The sequence below is a fragment of the Momordica charantia genome (assembly GCF_013281855.1).
Source record: "Momordica charantia cultivar OHB3-1 chromosome 8 unlocalized genomic scaffold, Mcharantia_2.0 BLBB01000008.1, whole genome shotgun sequence".
NCBI lineage: Eukaryota > Viridiplantae > Streptophyta > Magnoliopsida > Cucurbitales > Cucurbitaceae > Momordica > Momordica charantia.
In genome coordinates this window covers 28,160,386-28,187,712 of record NW_028275166.1, presented here as the reverse complement: position 1 = coordinate 28,187,712, position 27,327 = coordinate 28,160,386, and the positions used below count along the sequence as shown (strand labels likewise).

The 27,327-nt window shown below is 32.6% G+C and overlaps 3 protein-coding genes across 4 annotated transcripts; 1 reads left to right on the top strand and 2 right to left on the bottom strand.

Annotated features, from left to right (window-relative positions):
• Window positions 1-1,926: 1,926 nt before the first annotated feature.
• Window positions 1,927-4,987, bottom strand: LOC111014139 (palmitoyl-monogalactosyldiacylglycerol delta-7 desaturase, chloroplastic-like). Its single transcript, XM_022288766.2, has 4 exons — window positions 4,737-4,987; window positions 3,809-4,156; window positions 3,238-3,344; window positions 1,927-2,358 (listed from the first exon to the last, which is right to left on the bottom strand). The coding sequence occupies exons 1-4, from the start codon at window positions 4,983-4,985 to the stop codon at window positions 2,130-2,132; spliced, it is 933 nt and encodes a 310-aa protein (XP_022144458.1). The 5' UTR covers window positions 4,986-4,987; the 3' UTR covers window positions 1,927-2,129.
• A 4,241-nt stretch (window positions 4,988-9,228) lies between these two features.
• Window positions 9,229-14,179, top strand: LOC111014130 (uncharacterized). 2 transcript variants are annotated; one of them, XM_022288754.2, is made up of 10 exons: window positions 9,229-9,449; window positions 10,607-11,002; window positions 11,480-11,566; window positions 11,790-12,281; window positions 12,491-12,626; window positions 12,726-12,891; window positions 12,986-13,114; window positions 13,188-13,382; window positions 13,571-13,693; window positions 13,787-14,179. In XM_022288754.2, exons 2-10 carry the CDS (start codon window positions 10,711-10,713, stop codon window positions 13,901-13,903), a joined length of 1,737 nt encoding a protein of 578 aa, XP_022144446.1. In that variant the 5' UTR covers window positions 9,229-9,449; window positions 10,607-10,710; the 3' UTR covers window positions 13,904-14,179. The 2 variants fall into 2 exon arrangements, with proteins under 2 accessions (XP_022144446.1, XP_022144447.1); XM_022288755.2 differs by having other exon boundaries at window positions 9,230-9,449; window positions 11,793-12,281.
• Window positions 14,180-15,164: 985 nt separating this feature from the next.
• On the bottom strand, window positions 15,165-18,565 carry LOC111014192 (early nodulin-like protein 20). Its single transcript, XM_022288842.2, has 2 exons — window positions 18,317-18,565; window positions 15,165-15,651 (listed from the first exon to the last, which is right to left on the bottom strand). The coding sequence occupies exons 1-2, from the start codon at window positions 18,492-18,494 to the stop codon at window positions 15,320-15,322; spliced, it is 510 nt and encodes a 169-aa protein (XP_022144534.1). The 5' UTR covers window positions 18,495-18,565; the 3' UTR covers window positions 15,165-15,319.
• Window positions 18,566-27,327: the final 8,762 nt, after the last annotated feature.

Below are 27,327 nucleotides of genomic sequence, written 5' to 3'. Positions count from 1 at the left end.
TACTGTTATTAACTAATATTAAAATGACGTGGCAAATTTCGATTAAATTGTTTATTGTAGTTGGTTATGTGACAAATTATATTAATTAAATAATATATGTCCAGTATGAATGATGGACGGTAGCAGCAAAGACGTGGTGGTCACCGCAAAAGGGTAGGAGAAAGAGAGAAAAAGAGATGAGAAGAGGAGAGAGAAAGTACCACCACTTACCATATATTATTTAATTAATATAATTTGCCACGTCAGCAACTACAATAAATAATTTAATTGCAATTTGTCACGTCATTTTAATATTAGTTAATTAACAGTAAAAAAAATCATGGATCATTTAAAACTATTTCTCAAATTTCAGGGACCAAGAGTGTTCATTTGAAAACTTCACGAGCCAAATTGACACTTAATTTAAACCTTAAGGACCAAACATGTTCATTTTGAAACTTCAGGACCAAGTAGACACGTATCTCAAACCTCAGGGATAAAAAATGTTCATTTTGAAACTTCAGGGACCAAGTAGACACTTACCTCAAACCTAGGAACCAAAAATGTATTTTGCCCTACTTTTTAAGTTGGTGATTGATAAATTTCTCTAACTTCTTTTTTTACTAAAACTTTTAATTTTATATCTAATAGATCTTTAGACTTTCAATTATACATCTAATTAAGTTCCTTAACTTTTAATTTTATGTGCAAATAAGTCCTTTAATATATTTAAACATTGTTCGATTTAATGTATCTATTACATAAAATTGAATTTTGTGTTTACTACAATTCTAAACTTTCAATTTGTTCCAACAGATCCATAAATTGTTTAAAATATTGTACACATAAAGGACCTATTAGTCACAAATTGAAAATACAATAATCTATTAGACATAAAATTAAAAATTTAATAATATATTAGCCATAAAATTGAAAGTTTTGGAATCTATGATTCGGTGACCAAACATGAATTTAACTTTCTTTAAAAAAGATATTTTTGAAGAATGGTAAATAATATATTATTTTGAGAGATAAATATTAAATTAAATTGAATTAAGTTATAAATTTGTTCCCTATAATTTGCAAAATAGGATCAATTGGTGGGGCTCATCATAAAAATCACACTGATAATCTCATTTTTCTCTCAAATCTTCATCAATATTCTTCTCAATTTTTAGTATGCTAAAATACAATCAAACGATATGTCGAACATATAACGAGCATGCTTTTACAGCATAAAAATTCTCAAATAAAAAAAAAAACAATATATCCAACATACTTTCATAATCAGAACCCAAAGAAAACTATAATACAATAATTACCTATAACCATATTAGCAAGTGTAAATTAGTAATAAACATGCAAGCAAGAGAAACAAGAAAACACGCATCAAGTAACAAACATCCTCCAGAGTAAGAACTACTTACTACATGGGTGTGCTAAAACCACTAAGCTTAATTTGATTAACGATTCCAATTTTATATTTGTTGGAAAAATAGGAAACAATCAAATGTCGTCTTATGTACATAAAGGACTAGTAATGCTTTTTTTTAGTACAAGATATGGAGGTGGGGGATTCGAACTCACGACCTTTTGGCCGAATATAGGTACTTTTAACTCGTTGAGTTATGTTCAGATTGACAGAACTAATTGAAAAATTAGAGTCTAGAAATAAATTAGAACTACACATGAAATAGATATATTATAATCTGTTCCACTCAATCCCTATTTCATGACCACATTTTTTTTCCGACTAAGGAATAGGAAACCTTTCTCTTGTTATCTGAATCCAATTTTCATTATATTCAAGAAAAGCCATATTTTTCTCAACAATGTCTTCGTCATTTGATCCATATAATACATAGTTATTATATTTAGGTTAAAGCTCCTGCATATATAATGTTAACTTTATTTATGTAAGCATAGTTTTATTTTACAAGCGAAAATATCTATAGAAACATATATAATTGTTTTCATTTAAACCATGATTTTAGAAGTCTTTTCTCGTTTTGTCCATTTTTTGTCGTTGCTTGTCGCTTAGAGAGGAAATGGTTTCATTATCTAAAATGAAGAACATTTCCCACCAAAAGATCAATCCAATAATACGATAAATAGTGCAAGACTTCTTCGTGAATTGCCACAGCAGGTTTTTACTTTTCAATGAGTGAAATATTTGTCTTCGGATGTATGTTGAAAGCTTCTATAGTCAAACTCATACGAGGTAACTTCACGTCAGTGGCCACTCCAATAGTCTTGAGAAACAAAATAATATACCAACCGAAGTCAATCTGCCACCATTCAAACCCAATCCTAGCTGAATACTCAAAGGCATGGTGATTGTTGTGCCAATTTTCTCCAAATGAAATAAAAGTCATCCACCTAAGAAGTATACAAAAAGAACTACAGTAAACTGCAAAATACACTCTTTTATTTTTCTTTAAAAAGTATTTGATTATTTTATAAATGCAACATTTCATAGCTCTATGAATTAAATTATCACATAATATTACAATGCAACATTGAATAAATGCTACATTGAGTTATCACTATATATATAAATAAAGTGACTGAAAAAAAATAATCATATCAGTCATTTAAATAAAAAATCTTTTATGTATTTCAAAATATATTACATGTATTTTAAAATTTTCAAATATAAAACAAATTTTCACTTATATGAGTTAAGTATATCACAAACTCACATCAACAATATATCAAATGTATATCACATACATATTGTACAGACACTCATATCAGTAGTATATCAAATGTATATCACATATATATTGCACATACACTCATATCAGTAGTACATCAGATGTATATCACATATATATTGCAAGTATATTATCAGACACTCATGTCAATAGTATATCATATATATATCACATAAATAAATCGGTAGTTATATATATTACAGATATATTATAAATATATTATAGATATATATCATTTGGGTAAGTTGTCATTTTAAAATTTGATCTCTATTTTTTTTTTCAAAAGTGCTATATTTAAAAAACTAAATATGGTTGGCTATTTTGCGAATCTTAGCTTACTAAATATTTTTGTCATATTTGCAACTACGGCTACATTTTAATATATATATATATATATATGATAAATAAATTAATTGTCAGTTTTAAATTTGACCTAAAAATCATTCAATTAACTTACCATTTAATAAATATAATTGGAATAAAGATCACAATTACAATCAACTATTTAAATTATTTTCACTCTAAAAAAATACACACTCACCAATTATTTTTAGACAAACCAGTATTACCCCATTGTTGATGGCCCCATTTATGGCATATTGAGCTCACCATAAATGTCGAATGTAAAAGCATTACAGTCCTCACAAACTGCGTGAAAAGGAGTAGATCAATATATCATATTTTGATCTTTGTTTTAATTTTTATTAACTATACTATATCCTAGATTATTAATTTAAAAAATGTAACGTATAATTGTAATTTAGGTGATATACTTGTCCTTCATTTAGTTGGTATATTATTATAGCTAAAAAAAGAAATGGTTTGTATATTCTATATATTTTGCTTATAATTAATTAAACTACTCCTATTTAGGTTTCATATGCTTAAAAACTAGTAAAGAGATTATTAATGATTCAACCCAATTTCTAACAAAAAAAAAAAAAAACTGAAGTATAAATTTATTTTGAGATGGAGTCTTATTTAATTCAATTTAAATTAATTTTTTTAAAGTCTTTGGTGTTCAAATAAAGAGAATGTAAAATATATATATATATTATCCATTTGATTGGTACTTGAAAGCAAATAAAACAGAATATTAGGTTTTATTTTACCGTTCCCCATATAAGAAAAGGAATTCCTCCAACGACGTAGAGAATGACTGCAAGAGCAATTACATGAAGAAGATACGTTTTGTGAATAAATCGATAGAAAGCTTGTTTCTCTAAGTCACCGACATTATTTGGTCTCCCATGTTTTCTAGCCATTACAAAGATGCCTCTTTCTTCTTCTTCAAAGTCACTAAAGTACTTCGGGCAGACTTTTTTAGTCAAAGCATAGGAATCAAAAGCCCAAGTTATATAACTAAACAACAATCCTTGGGTGGGGCTATCCGGGTCTCTTTCAGTATCAACAAATTGGTGATGATATCTATGCGTGCTCACCCAATCAATTGGATCGCCCTAAAATCCAAAAAAGAAAAAATTCAAAAGATAAATACTTCAAAATTTCTCTATTCATTATAAAAGTAAAAGGTAAAACGTGTTTGACGGGTGATGTGAAAATTGAAATATGAAAAAACAAGGGATTCATTGAAAAATAGTTGTATTCCATGTTTTTAGTGTTTTAATATATGTGTTTGATAGCAAATCTGGAAATTGAATCTCATTTTAAAAATTTATTTAAGTAATAACATTTGAAAATCAGCAGTAGCTACCAACTAAATGTTGAGCATAATCTAAAGTATTATTAGTTTAATTTATTAACATATATGTTATAAATTTTGTATAATTATTATTTACGATATTATATATTATATTATACATGTTTTAATTAAAAAAAGGAAAAAGGAAAAAAGAAATGAGTTTATAAAACGAAATAGTATATCTATCAATATTTTTATTTCTCTAATTTCAAATTTAAATTTTGAAAACAATGAAAACATAAAATGTTGTTTTCAAACTTTTTATCACAAAATTCAAAAACATTAAATTTATAACGAGGATTATAACGAAACAGGCTCTAAAGTATCACATATCAAACCTGGAGCGCATGAAGTCCGCAGTAAGCTAACAAATATTCAAACCATTTAGGAAGTTTGAAACTCTTGTGCGAAAGGTTTCTATGATAAGAAATACTCAAACCGAAGAGACCCGTGATAAAATATAATGCAAAAGCAACAAAAAACGCTCCCCAATTAAAGTGAAAGGGTGCAAAAATACAAGGCACGTGCACAAAGAAATAAATACAAGCCATTTTTATGTCTATATCGGTCCATTCTCCCTTCGCCATTTCCTTTGGCTCTTGTTTTGATTCGTCAATTAGCAAGTTCTTGCTTTAATTTATACTTCATCATCGACTTTGAATATGTCTATGTATTTATGGTGCATTTTATTCTCAATACAGATAATTTAATGCTCTCTTCCACTTTAATCAATAGCTTATTTAAATTGCAATACTCATAGAATTTTCAAATCGTCTGCATCTATTTAATATGTTATTTAAAAAAAAAATTATTATATACGTCAGGTGCTTTATCATTAGCTAGATGAATTAATTTAATCATATTAAGTCTTTCAAATACGATATATATATATAGACTATGTAAAAAGAAAATTATATATTTTTATTTTGCTCCATTTATTTTTTTCTTATTATTCCTATCTTGTCCATTATTTTTTAAATATTGGAAATATTGTTTTAAAAAATAAAAAAATTTTTTAATAGATGTAATTATACATTTCACTTTTTTTTTCATATATCTTCATCTCCAAAATTTAATAAGCATTTTAATTTTCAAATAAAGTCGTCAATAATTGAGGTAGGTATGACAAACAATATTTTTTAGTTATTTTTTCTTTTGAAAAATGTGATATTATGTTAAAACAGAAAAGTCTCTTGTTTTATTTTTCACTTATAAATACTATACCTTAATTGTTTGATTTTAAATATAAAACCAATTTTAATTAAAATTTATAATGGCATTAATTAACAATATATTAATACCTTTCATTCTTTTGCTTTTTTAATTATAAATACTATACCCTTTTATTTATTGAAAAAGAAAATTAAATAATATGCTATAAAATTATATATTAATACAACTTTAAAATCATCTTTACTTTTAACAATAATACATTTATTAAATAGTTTTTAAACATTTCCATTAAATATTATTTTAAAACATTAAAATATATGTGGGTCGTGTTGCTAACTATACATAGTATATATATAAAAGGCGCGGTCGAGAACTTTTAATGTCAAATTTGTCCTTTCGTTGTAATCTTTTTCACCATTTTAGTAGCAATTTTGTCGTCCAAATACAAATCTCTAATATCCCTCCTCTCATCCTCACACTCTCCTTCTAAATTTCTTTCTTATGTTTTATTAGCTTCCTTTCTCTCCCCCTATAGTTTCTCTACACCTCTCCAAATTCTTAATATTATCGCTATCAAAAACTATTTCCTATTTTTCACTCTCTTTAACATTTCATTAATTATTTTTCTCTTTTTCATTTGGACTCTCCAAATTATCATTTATTTAGGTTTATTTATTATTTACTTAATTAATCCACTTAAATAAGCAGCCTTTAACCTACCCCATATAGTCCCTACACAATTTTTACCCTTCATTTAAGTTTCTTAAATGGCTCAAATAAACCTCACATACCATAGGTTTCATTTTTGCAAGGTGTGTGGGATGAATTTTTTAACTATTAATAATTGACATGTTACAATAACAAATAATTATTACATCGATAAAAAATAAGAGCCTAAGAGATTTGTTTTCAAATCTTATCTTTATATCGGTATTGGTTGCATCGTGACTTTCTGGTAAACCATGAAAATCTTATATAGGAATGTTCGAGAGTTGGAGAATCCAAAGATATTTAGAGATTTGTGCAATTTAATCGAACAGTTATGTCTCTAGGGCGGTTCATCTTCTTGCATAAAGGATTCACTCAAAATTGGTCTCCTCCACGTTTTGGCTCTATCTTTTTCCCTTTTAGCTTGTCAAAAAGTGGAATCGGATTTAAATGATGTTTTTACTTCGAAATAATAATAATTATTATTATTATCAAATCTCGCATTGGGAAAAAATCAAGGAATGTAAAAAGTCTTGAAAATTAATACCATCGATTAAAAAAACTTATAAGACCTTTTATCTTCTTTACGTAATTTATCTAATTTATTAATTTGATTCTCATCCTTCTACATAAATAGGCTATAAGATTAAATTAATAATATTTACTCTATGAATATTGTCACTATCACACTAAAAAAATATAGTGAGTATTATATTATTTTAATAGTAAAATTTATCTTTTAATTTAATTTTAAATTTTAAAGAAACTCAAAGATATTTAAGGCATATGCCTTTAATTGAAATTTATACCAATTTTTCGTATAAATTAAAATTTCCAACCTCCAATATGTCAAAAGAATAATTTCGTTGCTCGCTAGCCTTTTCGTCGCAAGTGTCCACTGACGACGGCTTTCACGCGACGCGTTTAGTAATGATACCGTTTTCGTTGCTGTTGACCATCAACGACGATAGAATTATTTTCTTTACTTAGTATCAAACTATTACAATGTGAAATAAAATTCTATTTTTTATTAAGCTACAGAAATAACTGATGATAGAAATAATCTTAACAATTGTTCGAAGAGCAAGACCTAGAAGATGAGACTCTCAAAACAAGAGACTCAGAGAAATTTGAACGCAACGAATAGATTATGACCTAAGACTCGAAGTAAAAAATAGGTAACCTGAAGAAGAGTGTCAGCACCACGACGCTAAGGCTAATGTGCCTCTCGGCACGTGGGACAAGCAAATTGGACTTATTCTTATTAATTAACTCAATTCACCAGAAAAAATCTTTTAAATACAGGACTAATGTCACTAATACAATGTCACGACAAACAAAAAATAACCCATTAATCTAACTAACTAACAATTATTTATAAAGTGGTTAATTAATCATGTAAAACCCTGTGCTCAAGATGGATGGAAAATATCATAGAGTAATAACATACATTTGGTGATTCTTTATAATTACATTTATGATCTCTCAAAATGTAATTGTCTTCCCTTATATACCATGGATCACCCGCCATTTCCTTAGCCAATGTGAGACTTTGTTTGCACTCTTTACAAACCCAACATTTCTCAACTCGAAATGCAGATAAAAGATTACAATTAATCAATAGGTAGGTAGTGAATTACTGTCAAACTACTCGAACATAGCTCAATTTATTATGACTTTACTTACCCTATAGGATTGGAGGTTCAAATTTTCTCATTCATGTTGAACTAAAAATAATCATAAATAATCATAATAATAAGTTAAAATAATATAAGTTAATTAATGATTGTAATTACAGGAGCTTACAAGGTATTGACACCTATCTCTAACGAGTTATAAATATGGTAAAATATAATACTATACCCATTAAAATTTTCATCTAAATCCAAAATTCAAGTACTTTCTAAAAGAATATATCTTTTCTCAAAACACTTTTCATATACAAATAGTTTTGTTGGCGGTGAATTCCGGTCGAGGGCCACGCGTCCCTTGGATGAATAGAACGGTCGGGGAACGAGTGAACCTAAAACTAAGTGAACTCGGTGTCCCGCCTAAAACACTCCGACGTCAAGTAAGTCATCGGGAAGAAAATAGGAATAGTGACATGTTTTTCACTTACTAAGAGGGTCAGAGTCCTTCCTTTTATAGTCTCGGGTGGCCGACTAGGAAGGATGACGGTTAGTAGTAGCAGGGTGCAATGTGCAGTGCGGAGAGCATCTGGGAACATGCTTCCGACAACCGCAGGTGCCAACACCACCTACGGCTCTGGGACTCGTCCCCTACAGCTGTAGGGTGCGCCCATTGTACCGACAACGCACGCCCTCTGCTACGGTTACATACGAAGCATAACCATTTGTGGTCCATCGTTCCCTCGTGAGCAGAGCGTGTCCTGCTCGGCAATACCGCCTTGTGGAAGATGGTCGTACATCGTCCTGCACTCGTTGGGAAGCGACCACGTGTCGTGTTCTGGTTTTACCCCAACAAGTTTAATTAAAATACTTGTATATCATATCAGGTCAGATTACATTTTCTTAAAAGTAATTTCAATGATCACAAATTTGTTTGCACTACGAATAAAAGTGATTCTAAAGTGTGATTCCCGTCCATCACTTCTCGACTAAAGTCGATTATTAAGAAAAACAAAAAAATTATTTAAATTTATGCTATCACCAAATGCAACACACTTTGCTTTCTCCTTCCAAAACCACTCATAAAGTTAATCCAAACATCGCGCTGTAAAAAGGGTAAGCAATGGGGATTTAAACCATATCTATTAATCTGAAAAGAAAACAAAAATGGGAGTTTCTATTTTAGGATATGGAGATTTCGAAAGTGGTTATAGGAACAAAAGACAAGAACAGAGCAGTGCATGCCATTGAGAAAAAAAGCTATTTTCTGAGAGGTGGTTATAAATAATTGCATCTATATATATATATATAAATAAATCCTCATCCTCCTCATCGAAATCCGCAGTTAAATTTTCTGAAAGAGGAAAAAAAAAAAAAGAGAGAGAGAGAATTCTTTTGATCTGTGTTTGGGAAGGAAGTTGCAGGTTTCGGGCATTGCACCAATTGGATCCGACAACGTACGGCTTTGTCGGCCCCACCACCCGCCCGCTTGAATGTGACTTCCCTCCTCTCCATCAAACAAACAACTCAACTTTTAATTCGGTAAAAAGTTTTGTTTTCTCGTTGTGGCGTTTTGGTTCTACACATACTTTTGGATTTGTTTCGATCTTGTTTTGTATAATGTATTCGAACTAGAGATGGGTTCAATTGAATCAAAAAGACTTGTTCCAACGTAACGATAGAGACTTATCGGATATCTTTACTTGAATCTTTCACCATTTTTAAAATTTATTGGCCTGGGCTGTCGAGTATTTTTTGAAATAGTTCATCCGATCCATTTGGGATCTAGGATACGGGTCTATATATCGCATTCTTGACAATTCCTCCCTCTCTGATAAAGATCTATATTGTCTCTTGAGTGATGGGTGCAATGGTGGTAAGTGTTTGGGACCTTGAGGTACCTATCTATCTTGAAGTCTCGTGTTCAAGCCTTGTGCTGGTTATTGTGTTACTCAATCTGGACAATAACCTTGGATCCACTAACATAAGCTACAAGACATTGATTATGGAAAATTAAACAAAATAGAAAAACAAAGATCGATATTTAGCCATTGAGTGTGGCCTGGGACATGACTCTTGTTCTAAATGTTTGGTGGATGATATTATAGTCTCTACCTATTTCAGCATTAATATGATGCATATATGTTCTCGGTTTGATTTTGGTTTATCAATATTCGTGGGATCCATCTCAAAACCAATTCGCAATGAGATCAGGAGTATCTCACTTATATTATAATCTTTTCATGGTGGGATCATTAACACATACGACCTTTTGAGATAGTGCCGATCTTTTAGGTTCACCCAGATGCTCATTTAAGTTTTTGGACTTTTATACCATGTCAATATTAGTAAGGTTTCATCTCAAAATCATTAACAATCAGGGTAGTAGCTTACTTATATTATAAATCTTTGTTAACTTTATTTTTCTTATTTTTTGCAGCACGGGATCCTGAACATGGGTTTCAATAAAAAAAAAAAAAGTTTACTACTGAAAAAAATGACACTCTCAATAGATATCTCTAAACTCAACACATACTTGGATGTCATGTTAAATCACTAATAGATTCAAGAGAGCTTAATAAGATGATAGGTTAGAATATATTATGACATATTCATACAATTATTGCTTTGATATGTATGTATGCATATATATGTATATATATGTCTAGTTATTGAATATATATCTCTTGATGTTGCAGGCACATTAGTAAAGCAAGGGCTTTTGAAACTCTGAAACTGGGTTTTAATTAGTTAAAAAGAAAAGAAAAAAAAAGAATATATTTATTATAGTTAAATTTAAAAAATGGGGAGCTGTGTATCAACCCATGCAAAAATAGTGCCGACAACAAGGAAGAAACACCATCGTCGGCACTTCAGAAAGTCGAAGGGCAGAATTGTAAATTCCATAGCCGACAGCGTGAAAAAGCATCACGGCAACGGCGGCGGAGGCGGAGTAACGGACTACGCCGTTAGTGAATTTGTTCATTTGGATTTCGAACACGGCGCCACGACGACATGTCGGCGCTCCGAGGTTTCCAATTCTACTTTCCACCTCACCCAGTTGCAGTGGCAGCACAGCCAGTTCGATGCCAATGGTATAATTAATATATAATAGTAATTAATGATTAACGTAACTATTTATTAACTATAATCTTACTATATCATCGATTTTTTATTTTAGTATATCACTTATTCAACTTATATATTCATTAATCTATATATTAGCTTGATATAAATCATTGATTTTTGGTGGGTGTCAAATTACTAATATAGGCGTAATTATAATTGTTTCTAGAATGGTAAACAACGTTTCTATCCTTATCTAAACTTATATTTCTATGGTTTTTCTTTAGGTAACTTTACAGATTATATTTAATATTTACATAAGGGTGGTCATACTATTACTATTTTTTAGCTGCAATGGTAAATATAGCTGAAATCTAGTATGAATATGACATCATATTTCCAAACTTTTATTTATGTGCTGTATTTTTTTAAATATGGTAAACTATTATTTTTTTTTTTATTCAGTAAAATGAACAACCTTTTTGTGTTGCTGGATGTGTTTACAGGGATTTGCCAAGAGGAGTTGTGGTATGATTCTGTGAGCTTAGTGGATCAGTCTGATTCTGACGATGAGTTCAGTAGTGTACATGGAGGTAAATGAGGTTAACTTTTTGCCCAATTTTTTACTGTGCAAATTGGAAAAACAGGGTAACTAACATCGAATAGTGAACAAAATTGCTAACATGAACATAGCTCGACGGTAATTCTTTTAAAACGTAGGATCCTAATTAATAGAAAACAATTATATCTTATCTTAGTTCGCCTTAAACTTGATATGTTCGAATTCTTTTAAGAATTTATGGCTCCGACTCACAGCAGATCTGGTAGATACAGACGGATTTTCAATAGTGGGGAATGCAATGGAGAACCTACAAAGTGGGCAAGTCCTCCAATTTGAAAGATCAGCAGCCTGTTTTATGGAGAACAGGTGCAAATATGAAGAGTTTTGTGAGAGCTACATGAAAATTGATGGAGGGAAGGCAAAGAAAATGATAGGGAAGGAGAACAACATAGAGGATTCCAGCACCTATGCCATTGTGAGTGCTCCTGGGTATGGCCTCTCTTGCCTTGCAAAGGCTGAAGCAAAGAAGAAACTTTTGGACCATTCCTATGGAAGCTTTAAGGGTCTCAAAGTTGATGCCCATGAGGACAACTCTAGCTTCAGAAAATTGGTGTCTGCTGCAAGTTTCAATGAGAAGATCTTGAACTCCTCTCACCCTTCTCACCCTCCTCATAAGATGCAATCCGCCGTCTATAGGCTCTCCTTCAGGCGGAGATCGTGCGATGGAGGCGAACCAAACGAACATTGTACGTATCCCTTGTTAAAAGCACTTTTCAAAGCTTTCCTACAGTTTGGTTAGGTAGACAAAAGAGATTTTGAAGATTCAACTTTAACTTTGAATATAAACAATGGAAAATATTTGTGGACAATTTAAAAAATTCTCAAATGTGATTTTGGCTTAGAAATGAATGTAGAATTCATTTCCAAGAAAAATGTCTGAATTTTACAAATCCAGGCGAGTCCAAAAAGTACCTATATCGTCCACGAGCTGGGCACATAATTCCACGGTTCAAGGGAGAGAAACCAACTCCTGGCTGTTGGTGTGAAATTCCACCCTCATCCTTTAAACTTCGTGGTCCAAACTATTTCAAGTATGTTATTATATTCTATTACTTAATTACTTTTCTTCCTTTTTTTTTTTAAATCCATTTTCTTCATTAACATGTATTTTCATACAACTGCCACTGCAGAGATAGATTAAAGTCCCCTGCTTCTAACTTCAGTCCATACGTCCCGATCGGTGTCGATTTATTCCTATGTCCCAGAAAGATCAACCACATTGCCCAGCACCTCGAGCTTCCCAACATTGCAGCCAACACGACCGATGTCCCCCCCTTGCTCATCGTAAATATTCAGGTATCTCGTCAACTGAAAAAGTATATATAAAATATTTAAGATTTTAATGCCAAGTATTTTGAATTGCACTTTTTTAATTTCCTTTTCGTGGCAGCTGCCTACTTATCCAGCTGCAATGTTCCTTGGAGATAGTGATGGGGAGGGGATGAGTCTTGTTTTGTATTTCAAAGTTTCGGACAATTTCGACAAGGACATCTCTAGTCATTACAAGGAAAACATCAAGGTAGAACGAGAAATGTGTTTGGTGATCATCTCTAATTGTGCTCAAATTTGATGTTTTTGCACTTATGGTGTAGAAATTTATCGACGACGAGATGGAAAGGACTAAGGGATTTACCAAAGAGTCGGTTTTTCCATTTAGAGAAAGACTAAAGATCATGGCTGGACTTGTTAACCCAGATGACCTCCAGCTAAGTTCCACAGAAAAGAAGCTCGTGAATGCCTACAACGAAAAGCCCGTCCTCTCGCGCCCTCAACATAATTTCTTCCAGGTAAAGTACGGAGCTCTCTTACAATTCGAAACTCATCCGTTTAAAAATTTTTGGGTTGATTGGTGATTTAAAATAGTATCAGAATAGAAGTCCAATGTTCGAACTCTTACAATGTCATTCTCTCCCCATTTAATATTAACAAGTACAAGTGAAACTATACTAACAAGCATTTGACCCATTTGATGCAGGGTTCAAATTACTTCGAGATCGACTTAGATATTCATCGCTTCAGCTACATATCGAGAAAGGGACTCGATTCATTCCGAGACCGTTTAAGGAACGGAGTAATCGATTTGGGATTGACGATCCAGGTAAAGTCGTAGTTACTAGCCAGTACACTACATAATTAATCATGTCACATGATTGTTAATTAATTTGTTGTTATGGATGATGATGATGAACAGGCACAGAAGCCAGAGGAATTGCCAGAACAAGTTCTGTGCTGTTTAAGGTTGAACAAAGTTGATTTTGTGGATCAAGGCCAGCTTCCAACATTAGTTACTCTTGAGGAGGAGGATTGAGATTATAAAAAAAAAAAGAAAAAAGATGAGCTAAATTGACCAAATTGCCATTGGCAGACTCCTCTTCACCTTTGTAAATTAATGGGAAATGGTTGTTTTGGTAAAATCCAAGCTGTTCTTAGATATAATTTCACCACCCCACACCCAACAATAATGGCAACTATTTTTCATTTTTCTTCCTCTTGTATTTCCTTTTTGCTTTTGCTTTCTCTTTTTTTTTTTCATTCTTGGTGTGGTTTGCTAAAATCCGTCTATTTGATTCTTATATTTTCTTTTTGGCGCGTCGTCTATTTTATGTGTGTACTTATTCATCTTTATAACAAAAGATTTGTATGTGATTATCAACTTTACAAATTACATAGTGTAATTTATCATTATTCTTTTAATTTTATTTAAATAGGATTTATTAGATGCCTGTGTTGTCGGAGATTAGGTGTCTTAATCAGTTAAGCCATGTTCAGATTGACACGTTAAAGAGTGGTTTTGCGGCGTGATTCGAAGAATATGAAATCCAAAAATTTGAAATCTATAAAAAAATGTTCGGAGCATAACCTAAAGCTTGGAATCAATGGGAGGAAATGAATTTCAAAAGCTTGAAAGTGTGAAACATAGGCTTGTTATAATAATAATAAATTACATTTAAAGCAATATTTTTATAAATTTACAAAATTTAAAAACAAGCCACAACATCTCAAATATTGTATTTTTTAAGTTCATAAATTGTGTGGGTGAGGATCGAACATCAACGTTTAGAATCATATAATAAGTATCTTATTCACTAAGGTTAAGTATTACACTTTAAAAATTACATAATACGTGTTGTGTTGCAATTTTATCTTAAACTTAACAAGATGTATCAACTTTTATCTCAAACTTTTAATTTTATCAAATTACACCTTCAACTTTGATGAGTATTGTGCTGCAATTTTATCTTTTGAGTGGTTTTCCATTCGGAGAATCTTTGAAAAATGTGTTGTTCTCACGTGTTTTCAATGAATTATAAAACATATATATTTTGTATGAAATTAAAATGACGTTAGAGTTAGTTTTTTTTTTCTTAAATTGGTAGGTTTTGAACTTTGATTAAATTATTTAAGGATTGATTTTGTGCTTAAAGCTAAGATTTTCATAATATTGGTGAATTTTTTTAACTTTTATATCTTTTTTTTTTTGTTAAAATTAGTGGATGAATAAAGGGTAAAAATTGTAGCATTCAAAAAGTCCAATATAATGAAATTTGAAAGTTTGTGAGAATTGATAATCCAACCCACCAAAATTTGATATTTTTTTCCCAAACATAAACAAGCCTAAAAGGCTAAAATCGCACAAACAAAACAAATTCAGAAGTTTCTACATTTCAAACCAAAGCTAATAAAATTTCAAAGAATTTAGCCACATGCATTAATTATTCTTCACTCACTCAAAGCTTAAATTAATCACCCAATAAAAAAAGGCTACGAAAAGTAAAAGGGAGCGGTAAATGTAGGAAGCTGTGGGGCTGGCCCCACTTTTGGCCGGCGCCGGCGCCGGCGCCGGAGCTGTCCTCTCCGATACAGAGACCGCGAGTTTCATTCCCTGAAAGCAGTAGCCGCCACTGGAGAGGAAGAAATAGGGCCGTGCCTCTGTCAACTGAAACACATCTCGTCCTCCTCTAGTAATGTTGGTTATGAAGTCTTTATCATTGCAACTCTCGTAGTTCGTTCTGTTCACTTCTAAAACGTTGTAGTAGCGTTTGTCGAACGCAAAATCTTTAGAGATGACAGAAGTAATCAGATTAATTCTTTACCGTTTATCATGGTTTGAATATTTAAAATGGGTTGATGATAATGTATTATAACTTTAAAAAGATCAAATATAAATTCTTTTAGTCGTATTGAACTACTATCACATCCCATTTTGAGATTGATTGTTTGATTGAGTTTGAGTTTTGGGTGTTTTTTTATTTAAACTTTTATTTTATTAAACAAAATAAAACTTTGATTTAAAAGTTGACTAGTAAATTAAGTATAACGATAAGTAAAGAGCTTTCTTAAACCAAAAGGCCAAAAAAACAGTGAAAAGATTGATCCATTTCTTAATTTCTAATTTCTTTCTATATTGTTTCTTTTAACTATTGTGGATAATATATACCTTTCGTACTCTTTTAAAAAGAAGTTAATTTTTCAATTTAATAAGCAAAATACATGTGAGTTTCAGACTAATGATGATTTGTTTTTGGACTTATATGCATGGCAATAATAATACTTGGGAAAAAACAAAATAAAGTCAAAAATACTTTGTACTGTTGAATTTGTTCGTGTGCAAATTCAACCTTTTCCTTACCACCTTTAAATATTTGACAACTAATATAAATAAATAAAAAATATTTTTTTATTAAAAGTGGCGAGTTAAATATTTAATGGTAGTATAAAGACAAGATTCCTTCAAAGAACCAATTATTTTCCATTTGTACTCAACTCTTAAATCGTAGTATATAACAATTTGATCCGTGATAGATTTAATCCCTAAATTAGGGTATTTAAAGATTTAGTTCTGATCGCTTAATATACGCAGCCATTTATTTTTTACTGTGAAATTTTTCATCAAAGTGAATTATCAATTTTTAGTGTAACAATTTTTTTTTTTTTTTGAATATTGTGTAACGATGTAAACTTTATAATTTATAATTAAAGACATTTGGTTACTGACCAATTTATTGATCTACATGTAAGAAACTTCACTACGGCTTGACAATATTTTATTTTAAATAACAAAAACGAAATTCTTATCTATTTAAAAGTTCAAGTTTAAGTCATTACATTACAGTGTTTAAATCTTTCTATATTAAAGTTAAATGACTAAATTGTTCCTCTACCTATTTTTTTTCTCTTTCCCCTTGAATCATAGTTCTTTAATACTTATACTTCAAAATTTTATTACAATTTAATCCTTAGTTTCTTTGTTTGAGTATAAAATTTATTCTATTAATATTAACAGAAAATTTTAAGTCACGGGGATAAAATTTACACCTGTGAGTTTCTTTTTTTTTCTCTTTCTTTTGAACTAATTTACACCTGAGTTAAAAGTAATGGAGAATTATTTATGCATCCTTAATTTTTGTTTACTTATAATCTTATTGGGTTAGATAATAGAGTTTGTTATTTCATCCCTCCTCTATTTCTCTCGAAGTTGAGAAAAATGTAGAAAGAGTTGGGATAATGAGATTAAAGGCCAGCGACCATAGCTCAGCGGTAATTGACATATATCTCCAACCAAAAGGTTCTAAGTTTGATCCCCCAACCCACATGTTGTACTTAAAAAATGAAGGAGAAGAAGTAACTACAAAAGTTATGTTACCATAATAACAATATCATAATTACATTTAAAGCAATAATATTTTTTTCTCAGGTAAAAAAAAAAAAGAAAAGAGGTATCATTTTTAAATTTAATTACAAAACAAAGCGTTGGAATATTTAAAAGATGCAATTACATAGATAGCAAAATAAAAAAATGTGTTTCTAAATGTAGTAGGAACTTTAAAATTTTACCTAAACAACATAATTTGATTTAAATTCAAATAAAAAAAAGATTATCACATAAAAATAAACAAATTCAAAATTTTATGAGCTCTTTTTTAAAAAGAAAAATTAAAGTAGACATTTTTTTAAATAAATATAATATATTTTTGCGATTTAAAAGCACACATTACTAATGCATATTAAACGTTAAAATTATAAAGTATTTCATCATCCAAAATACATGTATTATTTGAAGATTGTGGATCTCTATATATACTATTAAGTTTTTGTTTATTTTTGTTTTTTTACCCTCAAAAGGTATATATGTGGTCCTTCTACCTTCATATTTTATCCATTTTAGTCTATATAATTTTGAAATATCTATTTTTATCTCTATACCATATAAAAAAAATATCATTTTAGTCATTTATTAGGACGATACTATGTTTAATAAATTCCCTAAAATGTAGCTGTAGATTTATATTAAAAGCTTCTCAAATTTTCGAACAGCAACCAAAATGTTCATTTGTTAAAAGTACATAGACTAAAACTTTGAAGTAGAAGACTAAAATTTAACAAAAATTTAAAAATACAAACACTAAAACGAATCAAAATTAAAAGTAGAAGAATCGAAATATTATATATATTAATTGTCAACCATATTATTCCAAACACGATCTTGTTATATATGGTAGTTGCCCATTAATATTATCGTTGAGAAAATGGTAGGAATAAGACCCTGAGAACAATATTTAAGTGGTGATATCTTCCTATACCGACTACCGTTGGAAAATTGACCGTTCATTATTAGAAATTTCATGCTTTCCATCTCTTATCTCTTAATAAATAGTTTAATGATCATCAGCAATTGGACAAAAAAAAAAAAAAGAAAGAGGACAGAGAAGAAAGGACTTACACAGCCAATCAGCAACATAAAATTGTTGGGAGAGTGACCAATTGGTGTAGTTAAAATTGGGGTTCCATCCTTGAGAATTCCCCACCTTATGAAGCTTCTCTCCCACAGCTCCCACTGTTAGCAGTAGTAATAACATCATTACCACCACCCAAATTCTACTCCCTCCTCCCAATTCCATTTTCTTTTCTTTTCTTTTCTTTTCTTTTCTTTCTTGCCAAACAAACAATAAAACAGTAGAGATTTTCTTGCGTTGTGTGTTGGGGCAGCAGAAACGAGGGCGAGGTGGTATTTAAAAGCAGCGGCGGGGCGCGGGCCTAATATGGGAATTAATTCCAATTAATTTTATTTACATATCCGTTTTCTTCTTGCTAAAGCGCAGTCAACGTGAACCCAGGATTCGGCTTTATTCAAAGCCCTTCGCTGTCCACTGGACACCGGGCCCACACCCTTGTATTCTACACTAATCATTTTCTTTTTCCTTTTCAAAATAAATCATGATAAATCTTCTATCCACGTGACGTTAATTCAAACTCATAACGTCTTGACTGTAGATATGTGTCCGTTACAATAGTTAAAAAAAACTTTTTTTTCTTTTTAATGTCTTGGTTGAGAATATATATTTTAACTATTTCATTTTTTAGCTACTCCAACGGTGAATACTCATTTTTTAGTCGTGACAAATTTGAAAGTGACAAATTTGAAAATTCTTTAGTTTTAAAGAATAATTAAAGAAATTTCCAAAATCTACCGGCGTATTTGATTGATCTCGTGCGATACGATGACTTTCTCTTCGAGAGACTCCACCAAGAAATTATTTCTCTCACGTAATTTTGTCCTAATTCTCTGAGCATAATAGAGCTTACTTCCGACACCTGACTTTTTCCGACATGGAAATGATGCCGCTAGATGTCATGGTTTTGGGGCCTTCTTGTTCATCGATTGGAAATCAAGACAAATCGGGTACTAGAAACTTTATTTGAGAATAAAAAAGAATGAATATGAAATGCGGAATCATATTTCATATATCCTATTTTCTGCATTTTTTTTATATTTGTCAAAATTTTAGTGGTGATGAGTAAGTAGTTAGTATTACTTTAATTGTTTGAACTAATCATTAGTTGAATTTAAAAAATTCATGAAATCATTTTATATTTTGTGAATTTAAATTCGAGAACTAGATTTGAAAGGAAAATAATTAAATTTGGAATGAAAATTATTGAATTTCTTTTTTGAATGTTCATCAAACGAGAATAAATAATTTACTACTGTTGAGCTCTTAGTAGTAGCAAGAATGACGTAATTTAAAAAAAAAAGTTTATATATTAAGGATCAAATTTGAGAATTTTAAAAAGTTAAAAACTAAATTGATAAGGACGATTTTGTATATTTAGCTTAAATTTTTATTATAAACTAATAAATGTTGCAGTCGCATTTAGTTTAATTTTTTAATTTAATTTCAAACGCCTGTCCATCATTATTTTCTCCGTATTCCGATTTTTTATTGATATTAAAAATGTAATTTGTTGCAATGTTACCTTAATTTATTAAGGTAAAATTTTCAACATTATTTAATTCTATATTCAATTTGCATACACTTTTAAAAATTATTATACATGGCCAAGTTAGGAATAGAAATTGATTTTTTTTTTTCCAAATTTTTATTATGGTGTCGTGCACTATGATTATTTATATTGAATTTTTCTTAATATTCTAATTCAAACATGATAGATATATTCAAAATTACAATCCCTAACGACGATTATGTCCCATTCATATCATGCATAATTGAATATAGAGGGAAAATAATCTTAAACTATGGAAGAGTTAATTTTGTCTAATTGATTTTTTTTAGTTCAAATAAAGGTTGAGATTTAAACTTCATCCAAAAAAGACTTTCTAAAATCATTACCAATTGAGCTAGACTATGGTGAATTTAATATACCTTCTTATTTAAACAAATATTTATTTTAAAACATTTTTTATAAAAATAGCTTAATTGAAATATTGGTGTGTTTTGATTAACGTGACTATGACCAATATTCTAAAGTTATTTTCAATTACCAATTTGGGTTTAGTTCAGCTGTAATTTGTATCTGTCTTTAACGAAAAGATCATGGGTTTGAATCCTACTTTCAATAAATCTTAAAATTAATCATTTTAGTTCTTTAATTTTATTTTTAAACATTTTTTCTATCACAATTTCATCATGACATTATACTCAATATATTTCTTAAATATAACCATGACTTTATATTAAATGGTTTCCATTATGTGTAGAATTTGTGTTGAAATTTTGAAAATAAAGACCAAGATGGTCACTTTTTAAAAGTACAAAGATTTTGAAATATTTAATTATAATTTTGAAAACAAAAGTATACTTTAATTATAAAAAATAAAAAAAATTAATATACCATGCGGTGTTTTCCTTTGTTCTTTTCTTCTCAGAGCTTCTAATCCAAGGCTGTCTTCTTACACACAACAACTTACTTTGGTCTTTCTTTTTCGAACTCTCAACACTCAATTTGGATCTTTAGTTTATTAAAAAAAAAAAAAACTTTAAATTATCTTTAAAGAAAAGAGAAAAAAAAAAGAATTTGACACGTGGGTTTCATGTGACACACGTTTTTTTAATGTATGAATATTCAGACCAGCTTGTACACTCTTCAATATTTTGGTCCGTAAACTTAAAAAAGAAAAAGATACTATTTTGATTTTTTATGTTACTCTACTCGTAGGTTTTCACTTACTCAACATCTCACTTTAATACTAACATGAGCTTAACTCACCAGTAATTGGCATATATATATCTCTAAACAATAGGTAATGAGCTCAAATTCCCTACTCCCACTTTTTGTACTTAAAAAAAGTACCCTGCTTGAATAAGCTTACATACCTTTAATACCTGCCACATAAGCAAGTTAATATATTTATTGTTAAAATATTATTTTTGTCTTGTACTTTTGGTTCATTTTAGTTGCTTTACTTTTAAGATGTTCATTTTGATTCATATACTTTTAACTTTTGTTCATTTTAGTTGTTCCTGCACTTTCAAAGTGTTTGTCTTTGCCCATTTACTTTTAGAAAGTGACCATTTTGGTTTCTTCATTTTATTTTTAATCTTTTTTTTCTTATTACATAATTTCAACATGATACTACAATCAATATATTTTTTGAAATGTAACCATAACTTTATATTAAAGAGTTTTGGTTGTGTGTAGAATTTGTGTCAAATTTTTGAAAATAGGGAACAAAATGGATACTTTTTAAAACTATAAAGACCAAAACAAACATTTTGAAAATACAATGACTAAAATGAACAAAAGTTTAAAATACAGAGACTAAAATAAATATTTTGAAAATAGAGGGACCAAAATGAACCAAAACTAAAAGTAGAAGGACCAAATTAGTATTTTAACTTATAGACATCTTAAGTGAGGATTCGAACTCATGATTTTTGGTCAAAGATAGGTGCCTTAACCACTTGATTAATTAATTAATATATATGTTATCATTTTGTAAAATAATTATTTTCCTATATTATATAATTTTTAATATATTATATTTTACATTTTTAATTTTAACAAAAATAAAATGAACTTATAACATAAAATAGTATTGTTGGAGGTTGATTTAAGCATACACGTGGCAAGCATTAAGTGGATACACAATCTCGCACGCAAAGCAGTTTGTCAAAAGGTGCGAAGAGTGCCAGCGCTTCGTGACCATCTCGCACCAACCCCCGGAGTACCTCACACCCATTTCCAGCCTTGACCATTCGCTCAGTGGGGCCTCGACTTGATCGGGGTGCTTCCCACTGGGAAAGGTCAGGTAACCCACGCCATTGTGGCAACAGACTATTTTACAAAATGGGTTGAAGCTGAGCCATTGGCGAAGATCACCGAGTAGAACGTCACTAACTTCGTCTGGAAGAACATCGTCTGTCGGTTCGACATCCCTTACTCCCTAATAACGGACAACGGGAGGTAGTTCGACAACGCGAGGTTTAATAAGTTCTGCAAAGAATTGGGCATCAAGCACTTCAGCTCGTCTCCAGCCCACCCTCAAGCCAACGGTCAGGTTAAGGCTATCAACAAGATTATCAAGCGCGGCCTGAAGACTAAGCTAGAGGCTTTGAAGGGCCGCTGGGTCGAGGACCTTCTCGAGGTACTCTGGTCGTACCGAACCATGGCCCAGGGGTCAACGGGCGAAACCCCTTTTAGCCTTGCGTTCGGCTCAGAAGCAGTCGTGCCAGTGGAGGTGGTCTATCAACCTTCAGAGTGGAGCATTTTGATCAGCAAGCTAACGACGATGCGCTCTTGCTCAACCTCGATCTCCTTGAGGAGAGGCGCACTCAGTCATAGCTTCGCCAAGCCGCGTATCAAAACCGCATGGCGCAATATTACAACGCAAGGGTGAAGCCTCGAGTGTTCAAACCAAGAGATCTGGTCCTGAAAAAAGTATTGACTCACGTTGGCGCAGTCGAGCCGAACTGGGAAGACCCCTACAAAGTACGCGAAGTAGTTCGGCCTGGAACGTACGTCATTGCCGACCTAATGGCAACAGGCTACCTCACCCTTGGAATGCTGACCATTTACGTGCTTATTATCAATAATGTAAGACAATCTTGGTGTAAGTTGTATACATTCCTAATAAACGCGACTATTGAATCTAAGTCCACCTCATATGACCGAGCTAAACTTAAATGGGGCCGAGGCATGGTTTCAGAGCTGTAAGTGAGGCAGATTCACTATCAGCTTGGACCAAGTCCACCTCTCAAGAGGCATGGTATCAGAGCTATAAGTAAAACATCCACTGCTCAGTTCGGGCTAGAGATGGGTCAGCGTTACTAAAAAATATATATATAGAAAACATATGAACTTAGTGGTGCAGGAAAATAGTTCCATTAGAATAAGCAAGAGCCACCCAAGTATATAAGCTCAGGTGGCGTACAAGATTCGTTGGCCGAGGCACACACTCCTTGGCTCCAAAAAATTTTGGGTAGAAGAAAAACAAAATGAAAGCTTCCTAAAAAGAAAAGTTGTTTCAGGCTCCAACAGTCGCCCTCTCAACTCCTCAACGGGTCCATCAGTTGGGGCTTCTTCTCCTTCTTCTTCCTTCTCGTCTAGCAAGGCCTCGTAAACCTTGTAGATGGAGGTCAAGTCAAGCTCAGGAGCCAGCTTCCTCACCCTGTCGGTCGCGAAGTCAAAGCCTGTATTGGCAATAGTCCTCACCAGTTCCACGAACTCTGGCAAGATTCGGATGGCCTTCTCCAGTTTGTCGAAGGACGTCCACTTCTTCGCCTGAAGTACCTGCTCGGCCTCTAAGGCGTCCATCGCCTTGTTGGCTCGTTCTTCAGCCGCTTTCACATCCTCTTCAACCTTGCGGACGTCAACCCGAGCTTGGGAAAGGTGATTCGATAGGGAGGCAATAGACTTGTCCGCCTCAGCTAGCTCATTCTTTGTTTTGTTCAGCTCAGCGGTGAGCTCATCAATAGTCTTGCTGGCCTCGCGGTCTTCACCTTTCTGTAGTTAGCTTGGTACTAACCAGAGCCTCAGCGTGACACGCAGTGAACTGCAACTCAAACGGCTGATTGATCAGGGCTTGCATGTAGTCCCCGGGTCTCTCGAAGATCGAGCTATCCTGCCATCCAAGCGTCTAATCCATGCTATTGCGAGCAGCGTGAGTGGCCGAGTCTCGAATCAGGTCAGTGTTAAAGTTTGACCTGAAGGGGAACCTGAAGTCATATTTCTTCCCCTGAAGTGAGTGTGATGGGCGCTGAAGGTGATCGCGACGAAGCCTCATTCGATCTCTTCCCTTTCGGATCGGAAGATATGCTCTTTCTCTTTGACGCCGAAGGGAAAGAGAGTATGGTTTGAATGGGGTCCGCTCGGACAGCTTCTGCTAGACACTGGGGGTCAGTTCGAGTACACTTCTCCGCACTTCCTTGTGTTGAGGCCTCAGCCGGGCGTTTTTTACTCAGAGCAGCGTAAAACTTGGAAACCATCCTGTCAAGACGATTGGCTCGGCTCGGCTCTAGTGCTGTAAGACCGCACTGGTGAAGGTTCACGTCGTCAATGAGGCCTTCATACCAAATTTTATCACTGATGATCCGCCCCTTGATCTCTTCAGAATATTCTCTGATCCGAGGAGTTGGCCAAGGTACAGCTAAAAAAATAACAAAAAAGGAGAGAAACGTGTTAGAAGGCATACGAAACCAAATGGTCTAAGCTACCTAAGACGACTAACCCAACCAATGTTGGATCGGTATGGCAACCCTAGAGGGAGGTGAATAGGGTTTAATTAACAAAATATAAACTTTTTAATAAATGGGTCCAATTTAAACAAAAATAATACACTTTTTGAGATATGCAATTTTAACAAAGTAAGATAAAATAAATTCTAAGGCAAACAAGAGAAATTTAAAGCAAACAATCAAATTTTAAGATTAATTGCAAAAATAAATAAGAGAGAGGGTTAGAGAAATTTGACATCGGGAATTTTTATTGTGGTTCGGCACAACTGTCCTACTCCACTTCCCAAGCACCTCTTGGGTTGTAAATTGAAATTCTGACTCTTTCCACGGTAGGAGTCAAACCGGTACACCGCTCTTCACAAGAGCAAAGACGATCCTCTCCACGGTGAGGATCACACCGTTACAATGAGTTGAAGATTTTGAAACACACACTTACAAACTCTCAAATAGAGTAAATATACAAATTTGAGCTCACAAAAATTTCAATCCTCACAACAATAAAATTTCTCTCACAAATAAGATGGAAATAAAAATTGAGAACTTGGAGAGATTAGCAAAATGAAAATTTTGAAGTTATGGAGGATTTAGAATAAGAGAATTGTTGTATAATTTTGAATGAGAAGTTTAGTTTAAATAGAGGGAAGAAAATGGTAAAAAAAAATCAAGTATAATTTTAAACCATTAGATCTTAATCATTAAGAATGAAGGGTTGAGATAATTTTAAAAAAATAAATTAAGAATAATATATATATATATATATATATATATATATAACAGAGATGTGACAGTTGGTGTGACCAGTTTTTTTTAATTATATATATATATATATATATATATATATATATATATATATGTGCATGTGAGAAAACGGTAAATTTTCAATTTTTTTTTAAATACTAACACTGCATTTAATGTGAAGTGAATTTTTTTTTAACAAAGTTACCGTTGGTAAATTTTGATTTCTTTTTATCTTTTTCTTTTCTTTTTCATATATATATATATATATATATATATATATATATATATATATATATTAAAAAGAAGCTTGTCACTTGTTAGCTTACGAACTGTCCACGTCATCTTCTCGGGTATTTTTCCTTCCAATTTGTTTCGATCGTAACTTCTCCGTTTGAGCTCCGATTTGGATGATCTAACAGTCGTTGGAATCGTTGTAACGAGCTCTACACTGTGGACACTTTAAAATACAAAAAATGTCAATAAATAAAATTAAGTTTGTTATCATCAAAACATTAATTAATTAATTAATTAAAATTAATTAATTTGAGATTAAGGCCAAAAAGCCAACAACCAACACGTACCTAACTCTCCAAACTCACTAGGGACCTGACAGTACGGCTCCCCATTCCTCGTCACGAGCCACTCGTCTGAGACGAGGAATCATTTATCTCGCCAGTGTTTATTAGCGAAGGGAGAGTCAACGATTTTGCAGAAGCTGCTCCGAGCCGATATGTAGTACCGATCGGAGTGCTCTTTGTAGGGTTTGATTATGTGTGTGGTAAAAAACTGCCCTACATCTAAAAAGAACTTCTCTTCACCTGCACTAAAGCTCCACCAGGTGAACCACAGCCTGAGCAGCATGGCCCACCCGTTCGGTGCTAGCTGAGCTGGGGCCAGGTTGGTTGCGGAAAGGAATTTCTAGATGAAGGGATGGAGTGGCAGCCGCACCCCGCGATCAAACATTAGTGGATAGAAGCCGACCCATCCTAGCGGGGGGTTGTCTAAACTCTCATTGATCTGAGGTAGTCTCATCAGAATGGTTTCAGGAATCCTATATGATTCTCTAATTTTGGTCAAGTCGGCCTCACTACAAATAGAAGGAGGAAGCTCGGTTGGAGGTTCAGCTCGTCCCGAAGTTGAGGCTAAACTCATTTCACCCTCAACGTCTTAGTTAGGCTCTATCCTAAGATATATGCTCATGACCTGTCAACTACATGCTCTGAAGATAGCACCCCCCGAATCCGAAGATGAGCTATTCATGAAAAAGCAAAAGAAAACTGACCTAGAATTGTAATCCAAGTCAAGGAAACCTGAAATCAGAGAAATTGTTGAGAGAATTTGGGAGTTCGAATGAAGGCGAAAGGCGAAAATGACACTCCCTATTTATAGAAAACGAAAGTTTCATCCTAGCCGTTCATTGAATTCAAAATCCACGGCCAAGATCCAGTCCCATCCAGAGACAGCTGGCGATGACGTCATCCAACGTCAGCTCAACCCTTCACCTTCCATTCGGTTCCCATATAGTTTAAGGATTTCTTCTTCCAACTATGACACTGAGTTGAGCTGATGCACGCCTCAGCCCAGTGGGGGCCACTGTTGGAGGTTGATTTAAGCATACACGTGGCAAGCATTGGCTGGATACACAATCTGTGACACCTGGCTTATGAGAATCAAAGAAAAGCGACCAAATGTTCGTACCTCGGCTTGTTCCTTCGGGCGAGTCGAGCCCATAAGGTGACCGAGCCGAACAAGTTCACTTTGACTTACGTTCTTGCAAGAACGCGCGATTCGGTTGGCTTTCCTCAACTCGGTCACGCCTCCGACAAACTCTACGACAGTATGCCACATTTCACTGTAACCTTTAAGAGCCGTTTAGGCTGTGTCAGGAACGCTATTGGAGGTTCTGCCTATAAATAGAATCATTTTCCTCATTTGAAGGTACATAATCTAATCGATTCGCTCTCGAATTGACTTGAGTACTTGTTGACTTTAGCATCGGAGTTTCTACTTTGTTTTGCAG

Coding starts and splice junctions, on each gene's coding strand:
- LOC111014139 (XM_022288766.2), bottom strand. CDS start 4,985: ATGGCGAAGGGAGAATGGACCGATATAGACATAAAAATGGCTTGTATT. Junction 4,157..4,736: donor GCGGACTTCATGCGCTCCAG/GTTTGATATGTG, acceptor TTTGGATTTTAG/GGCGATCCAATTGATTGGGT. Junction 3,345..3,808: donor CTTTTCTTATATGGGGAACG/GTAAAATAAAAC, acceptor CTTTTCACGCAG/TTTGTGAGGACTGTAATGCT.
- LOC111014130 (XM_022288754.2), top strand. CDS start 10,711: ATGGGGAGCTGTGTATCAACCCATGCAAAAATAGTGCCGACAACAAGG. Junction 12,627..12,725: donor CGTGGTCCAAACTATTTCAA/GTATGTTATTAT, acceptor CTGCCACTGCAG/AGATAGATTAAAGTCCCCTG. Junction 13,115..13,187: donor ATTACAAGGAAAACATCAAG/GTAGAACGAGAA, acceptor CTTATGGTGTAG/AAATTTATCGACGACGAGAT.
- LOC111014192 (XM_022288842.2), bottom strand. CDS start 18,494: ATGGAATTGGGAGGAGGGAGTAGAATTTGGGTGGTGGTAATGATGTTA. Junction 15,652..18,316: donor TTATGTTGCTGATTGGCTGT/GTAAGTCCTTTC, acceptor TCATCTCTAAAG/ATTTTGCGTTCGACAAACGC.